General features: G+C 45.2%; 1 protein-coding gene across 1 annotated transcript; it reads right to left on the reverse strand.

Annotated features, from left to right (window-relative positions):
• Positions 1-368: 368 nt before the first annotated feature.
• On the reverse strand, positions 369-9,116 carry CRHBP (corticotropin releasing hormone binding protein). Its single transcript, XM_009081512.1, has 7 exons — positions 8,962-9,116; positions 8,431-8,524; positions 7,659-7,816; positions 5,377-5,587; positions 3,745-3,893; positions 2,317-2,434; positions 369-526 (listed from the first exon to the last, which is right to left on the reverse strand). Exons 1-7 carry the CDS (start codon positions 9,040-9,042, stop codon positions 369-371), a joined length of 969 nt encoding a protein of 322 aa, XP_009079760.1. The 5' UTR covers positions 9,043-9,116.
• Positions 9,117-9,457: the final 341 nt, after the last annotated feature.

Consider the following 9,457-nt stretch of genomic DNA (forward strand, 5'->3'; position numbering starts at 1 on the left):
AGGATAAAGTTGCTGCATGAAGTTTATACTTATTGTAGTTTTGATATGTGTTCAGACTATGGTTTGTCTAATACTATTTTTCTAATAGTATTTATATGCAAAACATCCCCTTCTGTTCTTGCTATTGATTTTGCATGTGGTAAATGAGCTTAAATGCTGCGGAAAGAACATAATGATTATGACAAAGATTAATATATTGGTTGCTTTTTTCCAGCTTACTCATGGAAATGACTGATTTGTATGAAAAAATGGAAATGTGCGGATAGAAAGGCTCAGTAATACCAGATGTTTAAAAGAAAAAAATGCACTTCTTTAATTCACCAGAGCCTAATTTTCATTAGCTATGTGAAAACATGTGGCCTGGTGGCTCAGATGCTAGGGAAGCAGAATTCCTCGATGCTGTTCTCCTTCCTGGTTTCTGTCTCCTGCAAGTCGAGTTGATGATACTCAAATGTCACGCGGTTGATGTGTTTGCCACTGGAGACCATTCGCAGCACAGTGTTGTCACAGCCAATCTTCATTTGGGCTAAGTGGGGTAAAGAGATATTAATAAGATATAAAGATACACTCAGGAGAGAGAGCAAGGGAAAGGAGATGTATAATGTTGGGAATTATAAAGCATCAGTTTTGGAAATAAAGCAAATTTGTGTGTGGTAATGACTGGACAGTGGTGATATTGCCCATTGATTTTTGTTTTTGTTAGTTTTACATTGCAATGTTTGGGTATTTAATCAAGCACTGTAACCTTCACCCATGCAAATGCTAGTCTACAGCTCTCTGCCAGTGTTGAATACCATGAGTGATGGGTGAGGGTAATGGCACTCTGTCCTGGAAAAAACCAAAATCAGCAATATAGAAATGTCTCCTGTTAGAGGGATGAGTGTGTTTGTGTGTAAGGATGTTCTTCACAGTAACAAAGGCATGTGAAAGTCCCATCAAGACAAACTCAAATAGCAGTGCCCAGCACCTGGACTCACTCTGAGGGAAATGAAAAATATCACTAACAACTGCTTTAGATGAGCCATTTCATGGTATCATAGGATATTTGGAGCTGGAAGGGACCCTTGAGGATCATCAAGTCCAACTCCTGACCCTGCACAGTACACCCCAACAATGCACCCTGTGCCTGAGAGCATTGGCCAAACACTCCTTGAGCTCTGTCAAGTTTGAGGCTGTGACCACTGCCCTGAGAAGCTGTTCCAGTGCCCAGACACCTCTGGGGAAAGAACCTTGTCCTGTTCTCCAACCTGAACCTGTTCCAGTGCATAAACACCTCTGGGGGAAGAACCTTGTCCTGTTCTCCAACCTGAACCTGTTCCAGTGCATAAACACCTCTGGGGGAAGAGCCTTTTCCTGATAGCCAACCTAAACTTCCCCTGACAGAACTTCAGGCCATTCCCAAATTCAGGCCATTGAGTGGGTTCTGAGCAAAGCCTATTCATTTGGGGGAACTTGGAGCACCTTCTTCACAGGGGGAGAAATCTGAAAGGTCATTACTGAGATGGAATTTCACTTCCTTCACATCACCAAAAAATCACATTTTAATCTCAGCTCAGTTTTCAGTATTTGCCAGCACCAGCACTTTCCAGTTAAAGTCTTGAACAGTGCATGGACTACTAAGTTGTGGTGTGTTGAAAGTCACAGGAGACCACAGAGGCAAAATACCAGGAAATTTCCTGCTTTCCAGCTCTGTGGAAATGTCACTTCTTCAGTGCCCCCACTGATACTCCAGAGGTATGATAGGTGTGCTACAGGGGTTAGTCTGCTATTGAATACCAGGGAAACTGGAAATCCTTACTTTTGTGGGGAGAAAGAAGTCACTGACCTGGCATAATAGTGAAACAGGTTCAGAGCCACCCCCAGGATTCAAAGCAGAGAATGGGAGCTCTGAGCTCTGAGGCTTTCTGTGTGTGTGTTACACCTGCAGCAGAAATTGAGGCTTTGGAAACACTGAGTAAGCAAGAGAAAAGTTCCTTAAATGAAAATGCAACCACTCTGCCTTCATTTTTTTGTGAATTTCCAGGCTCATTTATGTGCTGACATTATAATAATCATATTTATCATAGGACAAGCATTTTAAAAATATGTGTCAATGATTTCTTGTTACAATGATTACTGCAAGGCCAAGTGGAGGTTGTAGTGGGTGTGCTGTAACCACACACCTGAACCACAGGCGTGAATAGCCTTAGCTCTCATGTTCTGCTACATGTGAAGTTCACCACTCTAGCAGGAAATCCAGGTTGGAGCAGTCTCTGCATGCCTTATTGTGGTTAATTACTTTATCATGTGGAGGTAATTGGAAGAAGGAGTTCTTACCAGACCCATGAAAAGAGTGACAAAGGTCAGCTAGTGGGAACATCTTGGATGGGTCTAAACCAGCTCCTCCTAGAAGCTCCACGAAATCTCCTACTCCTGCACAGCCTGCTGATGGTTTCTAAAAAGGCAAAGACTAGCAGTTATTTACCTTCAAAATGCAGCAGTTCTCTAGACATGATTGCAGCCAACAACAGCTTTTAGAAGTCCCCTGTACTCAAACCTCTGTGGAATCAGGTTCTCATCCTGAGCAATACTACTTTGATTTGACATTACTCAGTTAATTTCCTTTAGGGATTCCAAATACCGTCTTAAGTAGGCTCTGAAAATTATTGGCAAGTAGTTAAGGTGTTGATTCAACTGCTTTTAGTGCAGATAACTAATGTGATTCTGGGTGCTTAGACATGTAATGAAATTACAGGCAGGCACAGGCTGCATGTATGCCCACACTCAGCTGGCAGGCAGGAGCTAAAGTTCCACTGCACCATCCATATTCCTGAGCAATAAGCATTGCTAAAATGCACCATTGTGGCAAACTTTAACTAAAGTAGGATTAACCAAAAGAGTACCTTTGTGTGACAAGAATAGCTCACTGTATGTTAGACCCACGAGTACTGCCAGAAACACCTTGCACAGACACCTTTGGGCTGTCAGCCCTATGCTGCAATTTTAGTGTCTGATTTCTTTATCATCCTTCTGCTGTTGTCCCTCTTCTGTCCGCTGCTGAACAAGTCAACTAACTCACTTGCCCATCTCTTGAAACCTGGTTTCCTCAGACACTGGCAGTCCCCATGAGGGACCTCGGCTGCCAGGTTCACCGACAGGAGAAAACAAACTTTTTTTCTTGCTCCTATTCGTCTGGATATTTTGGAACTGGCACCTTCCTAGACCTCCCACGCACAGGGTATCACCAACAGCTCTTGTCCTCTCTTGTCTGTTCATCACTAGGCACAAAATGCTGTGGCCAAACCCCGGATCAGAGCAGACAGAAGAAAAGATGCTCAGCATGCTGAGCAGGCAATCAACTGTGAGCACATTTGTATTTTCTCCTTACTATCTGATCCATGTCTCTTTTCTCAGAGTGGTTGCTGCTTTCATTAGTTTAAATCCAGACAGACAGATCTTGGGGAGAGAACTCTTTTCTTCCTAATGAAATTCTTACCCTTTGTTATGGCGAGTAATAGTTACATGCATTAATGGTACTTTGCATAATTTGATTGCCACTGCAACTTTACAGAGAAAATAGTGACAGAGACAGACCCAGTTCTCATCTCTAGGGGGAAACCAGAGCCCTCAGGGTGGATGCAGGTGGTCCAGATCACACATGCCTTGGCAGCCAGTGCCACAGGCTATCCCTGCTTCATCCCTTCCCTCCCCTGTGCCCAGGAAAGCTGCACGTGGTAGCAATTTCTTATGAAATAAAGAACTCACCTTTAAAAAGAGACCATTTAAATGTCCCAGGATGAGATCAGATATTTTTATCACCACTGGGTAGATTATGGAGAAACTGCAGTTCCTGTGCTGGTGAGGAATGACCATGGTAAACCTTCCCGAGGGAGTCTGAGAGATGACATTGCAAGCTGTGGCACAAGAGAAGGTACAAGAGTTACTTGTGCAGTCATCACTGCATCTAGCAAAGTGATGTACTTCTAGCACCAAAACCAGCAGAGATGATTTAATTACTGAAGGCTACAGCCAAATGCTGAAAAATACGCATATGGCATTTTCTGGGGTTCTTGCATAGCATTTTCTCCCTAAAATTTCCCTCCTCGTGGTTTACTGTGTAGCATGAGGTCTAGCAGGACTTGAGGGTGAAGCAGTCAGTGGGAGAGCTCACACCCCAAATCCGTACATCAGGGGCTCGTATGGTTTGCCAGCTTGAAGGAGGCTAAGCAAGGCTGGAGAGCTTTTATTTAGCTTTGACAGATTGTTGCCTGTTGTCGGCAGGGGCTTGCAACCCCCTAAGTCCTGTTCTGCTCCTCTCACCTGAGTTCCTTACCCTGCAAAATATCTCGTTGAAATGAGAGCAAGCTGATTGCATCTTTAAGTTCAATCTAAAGAGTTCAGATACGGGAGTAGCTTATCATCTGTGTGTGCAGTCCAAGGGATCCTTGGCTCAGACCTGGGTGCCTGCAGCTGTTTCGTCAGGATAGTGAGGGACACCAGCCACCTCCAGCTAAACACAATAATCACATCCTTGGACATAAAGCCACAGCACGGACACTCAGCTGACAGGCTCAGGTTTGAACAACTCAGATTAAGGACAGGGCAGATGTAGTGCCAACTTTTGTCTTAAGCTTTTCCTTTTTTTGCGTGGTGAGGTAGATAAATCAGAGTGGCCTGAGCAATAGTTGTTAAATGTCCTGTCCCCTCTTGGAAAAGCGATGCAAGTGAGGCACACAAACTAGTTGCCCAAACAAGTCCTGGGTGCCCTACTGCTGGAAGTATTGGATGTGGCCCTGGACAACCGAGTTTAGTGGGTTGCATCCTGGCCATGGTGGATGGGTTGGAATGAGATATCTTTAAGGTCTCTTCCAACGCAGCTCATTCCATTATTCTATGATCATTTGTGCGTTGCCAGCTCACAGGCTTGGGGTAAGAACTTGCAAATAGATCATTGTGATAATATATCACTCATAATTATCACATAACTATTCGAAACATTGTTTTTACTGTTGAACTTTTTCAAACATGTTTTTCCTGATTGTTCACCCAGATCTAGAAATTTCTGAGATTAAACTCTCTGAATTAATATTGTTTGTTTTAGCCAAATGAGTTGGAACCTGCCAATATTAGACTGGGCGAGATCTTATTTGAAAGAAAGAGCCTTCTGGTCCTGTATATTGAAACCATGAACGTGTTGCCTCTTAAGCTTCACTTTTTTTCCCTTGGGACACACACAGTGCCTGAGTCAAATCTGCAGGTGTGTGTGGCTGCATTGGCTTTACAAGAGCTGTGTCAGTGCAGATAATGACAGCAAGAGAATTCAGTGCAAACCAACACATTCATTTTGCTTCCTGCCCCAAATTCAAGCCCCTTTGATGGTATAAAATGCAGACTTACGAAAGAGATTGGTGCTTTTCTTGACTGTGACAGTAAATCCATTGCCTGGCTGATGAATCCTGAAGAAGATCATTGCCACGTTCTGTGAAGACCTGATGCTCCTCTGGATATTCCCACTTTCACAGAAGTCTACATATCTTTGAGAAGTGGTAAGGGGATGGTCCAAAGAACTGGGAAATTTCTCTCCTTTGAGTATCCAGCCATCAAATACCTATAGGGGTTCAATAATTGAAAACAAGCTTTTTGCTTACCACTCTGGTAGCAGAGAACAGAAACAAGATGACACTTATTTTGATACCAGATGGCCTGTTCAAAGCCACCAATTAAAACCAAAACCTCTTTTTATTTATTGTTTTTCTAGCATTTAACTAATTATTCAAGCTTAAATTGGTATTTAGGAAAGGGATACATATCACTTTTAATGTCTTTTTCCTTTAGGTGACAATCCTGGTGATTTTTGGTTTTGTTCCAGCATTATCATCTGGGTTTTTTTTATTTCTTACTATTGCAATAGTAAGAATAATTGTTACTATAATTGTAAAAATTATTATATTATAATTGTTTTTATGATAAGTTTTTGACCAGCTTGATTTGGAAGCCACAAGACATATAAGTCACCCTCTCAGACTCTGGGCATTAAGTCTATTGATCCATCCTGTAATTTTCCACCGTCCATGTTTTACGGCTTGTAAAAAAGGTAATGGAATACAATAAAACTTAGAGGAGGAATTATTGGCAGAGGTATTGCTCTTGCCTGCATCTGCTCTTTCACCCCATCCTAACCAGCAGAAAGCAGAACAAATGCTGCACACCTGGCTGGACCTTAAGCATCAACCTCTACATACAAATCTTTCCTTCACAACAAAAATAGCAACAATTTGCCATCAGCATCTTCAGGGAAATGTGTCAGAAGCAGAAATAAGCATTAGCTCTAGCACAGCTATGCAGTTGCCTGTCTTGCTGTTTCGATTCCCTCCTAGCTGCTCTCACACTGCCATTCCTTCTATGCTCCAGTCAAGACTTCCAGTATTCAAAGACTGGATTCTGTCCTTGTTTCAGTCAATAATCCTAATGTGAGTATGTGGGACTTGCTGATAAAAATACTTGCAGGATCAGTCCCTGGATTTGCCAGAACTGTAAATTTTCTGAAGTAATGAGATGCAGATGCTCAAACTACACCAGGGAAAATCTGCTTTTATAAATACAGTAGTATAACACAGAAACTGGGGCACCATGACCAAACGCAAGAAGCCTCTATTTTCCAGCCTCCACAAGTGACCATAAGTCCTGGTACAAAATCCTTGGACCCACAAGAGGCTAAAATCAGCCTCCTTGTAGCCACATGGGAAGAGATCTCAGCCAAAGTATGGAATGGAGGGACAGGATTCCCTGGGGTAAAGCAAGCAGGGGGACAGTATCTCTCCAAGAGCAGGAGACAAGGAAAGGGCTAAAGGGCAGATCTCTTCCTCCTCCGCCTCCCTGGAGCTCAGAGTGCCACTATGTGGGATGGGGTCTGTGCTGTGCCTAGCTACTACAGTGCCAAGGGCAAAGTGCAAGGCGAGGGAGTAATCAGGGACTATTGTACCTCCCCTTCTCCTCTGGACCAAGTTCAAATCCCCTGATCAACGCTCCTGCCTGCCAGCAAAACACACTAGTAAAGTTTTTTGATATGGAAATATGAATGTCACTGAGTCACGAACCTCTTTCTGTTCAGAACCAACGTCCTGAAAAGCTCTAGCAGGGAAATGTGAAAGAAAGCCTGCAATGGTCCATTCATTAATAAGCTGATGTTAAGCGACCTGTGATCAGAGGTCCCAGTGCAGTAACAGCTGTTCAGAGAGGTGTATCATTATCTGCAGAGCTCCTGTGATTCATAGTGTAAGGAGAAAACCCTCCTAATAGGACTGGCAGGGGTGGCTTGCCTCCTAATAGGACTGGCAGGGTTGGCTTGTACTGACCAAACTGTTCAGCCAGTCCCCCAAGGTATGGACATTCAGTAGACCTGCTCCTGGAAAAGTTCAGCAGAGCTGGTGCTGTAGTTTGGAGAATGATCCTCATCCTGCATACAACTTTGCTTTAGAGGGGTGGTGATGGGGGAAACACATACCCAAAGTGCCTCAAGAAAGAGGAAGAGCCACCCCAGAGATGGTTCTGTTCTGCACACACAGCCACACACACATACTCGTGCACACATGCTCTTGCCCCTTGCACAAGCAGCAAACATCTCACGTGCCAGATGGGAGCAGGGAGGGGGATGTGCAGAGACACTTAGAGCTTCTTACCTTCAGGAAGTCACCTCCTTGGCAGTCAATGTTGACAAAATCGTAGTCTATTGTGATAAGCTCCTCGGGCTCCCCGATGAAGAAGGCTGCGCAGTGCAGCTGTGGTTGGTCTGCAGTGAAGGTGAACTGCCCCTCTATACTCAGCATATCAATGCACCCTGGAGAAGCAGGGACACAGGGCTGCTGCCTCAGCCTGCTCTGGAGGGAGACCCAGTGCCAACTCCCATGGTGCAGGGAAGGAGGGGGAAAGGAGAGACCCCCTCACACTGAGTCCTGGCAGGCAGCAAGGGCAGGCAGAGACAGCTGAAGCAATTATGATCCTGCTGAGCATCAAAGGATAAATAGTAACTTGCAGGTGTGTGCATAAGGGTGCAATGGAGGGATGTGGAGGGATGGCATGTCAAAGCATCTCTGAGCAGAAAGCTGTGTGTATATGCATAAGTGCACAAACAGACTATTCCTTCAGATTTCTCTTTAAGCACAGCTATTACACTTGTCCCATCCCTTGGCTATGTGATCCTGGCCAGAGACATGGGTTGAGAATCCCCATCCTACTCCCATTATTTGGGACCATCAACTGCGAGCTCCAACCCTTCGCCTCAGCCTCAGGTTTTCTGACTTTTAACACTTTTTCCTTCTTCTCCTTGGCCTTGCAAAAAGCTCCTGCAGCTCTGTCACTCCCGAATAGCCCCATTCCCCTCCCTGAGCCCTGAGGTCCCCCCAGGACTCTCCCACCCAGCAGTGTCCCTACCAAAGCACCAAAGAAACTCACGGAGCGACCGCCGATAGATATGCCCCGCAGACAGCTCTCGCTTCAGATCTTCACTGAGGAGTAGGAAGGGCTCATCATCACCAGCATCTCTCACCTGGTGAAAGAAGGGGGGCAAAAAGAGGATGGGGCCAAGTGAAATGTAGCCCACTCCCTGCATCTCTCGAGAACAGGCACAGCAGACTAAATCCCTCCTCTAAGGACAGTGCAGCTGTGGAAGAGCTCAGATGGAAATATGCCGACCTGCAGTAGAGGAGAAACAAACCTGGCACCTAAGAGATGAGCCCAGCAGCTAAGTGTATAGAAAGTCTCTTGAACCCTCAGCAAAAATGCTGGGGATAAACAAATGGAGAGGGAGTGCAGGACACATGGGATGGATTTATTAATGTTACCCAGGTGTAGGTTTAATGCAGGAGAAGTGGGAATAGGAGGGGAGAGAGGAAAAAAAAAAGCACAATGCTTGAAAGCTGAGAGTACAAGTTAGAAGAGAGCAGCTAAAAGCACAAAGAGGTGTTTTTAGTCATCATTGCTCACCTCCAGGTATCTGGTTTCCCCCTTGGAGGCTGCCAGGAAGATGAGAACGAGGTGGCACTGGAGCTGGAAAGCAGACGGCATGCTGACACCTCCTCTGGTGGCCCTCCCTCTCTCCTAGCCAAGTTTCTCCGGGTCTGTGCCGGTAGGCAGGAGCCGCTGGGGTGTCTTGGAGCGACTCTTTTTATAGAGCTGTTGGGAGGGGAGGCACTTGGTCCCCGTACTGATAGGGTAACCCATGGTAACTGAATTCCTCTCGCAGTGACACAGTATGTGGGCATGACGAGGGTCCAAATCACAGCCACAAATTTTCAAGACGGTCGAACTCCCCTCTCTGGCAGATGTCTTTTCTGCTTCTCTGTCTGGTGGAGATGAAAAGCTCTGGGGAGGAGAGCCCATCCCTGTGCAGACAGAGAACTCACATTGTTTATCCCCAGTAACTCCAAAGTGAGGAACGAGGAGCATCCCTCCCTCCTCCTATTCTCCTGCTTCCCAGTCC

This window comes from Acanthisitta chloris, unplaced genomic scaffold (genome assembly GCF_000695815.1).
Source record: "Acanthisitta chloris isolate BGI_N310 unplaced genomic scaffold, ASM69581v1 scaffold4539, whole genome shotgun sequence".
NCBI classification, from domain to species: domain Eukaryota; kingdom Metazoa; phylum Chordata; class Aves; order Passeriformes; family Acanthisittidae; genus Acanthisitta; species Acanthisitta chloris.

Coding starts and splice junctions, on each gene's coding strand:
- CRHBP (XM_009081512.1), bottom strand. CDS start 9,042: ATGCCGTCTGCTTTCCAGCTCCAGTGCCACCTCGTTCTCATCTTCCTG. Junction 8,525..8,961: donor GGGAAACCAGATACCTGGAG/GTGAGCAATGAT, acceptor TTCTTTCACCAG/GTGAGAGATGCTGGTGATGA. Junction 5,588..7,658: donor AAGGAGGTGACTTCCTGAAG/GTAAGAAGCTCT, acceptor GAACCCCTATAG/GTATTTGATGGCTGGATACT.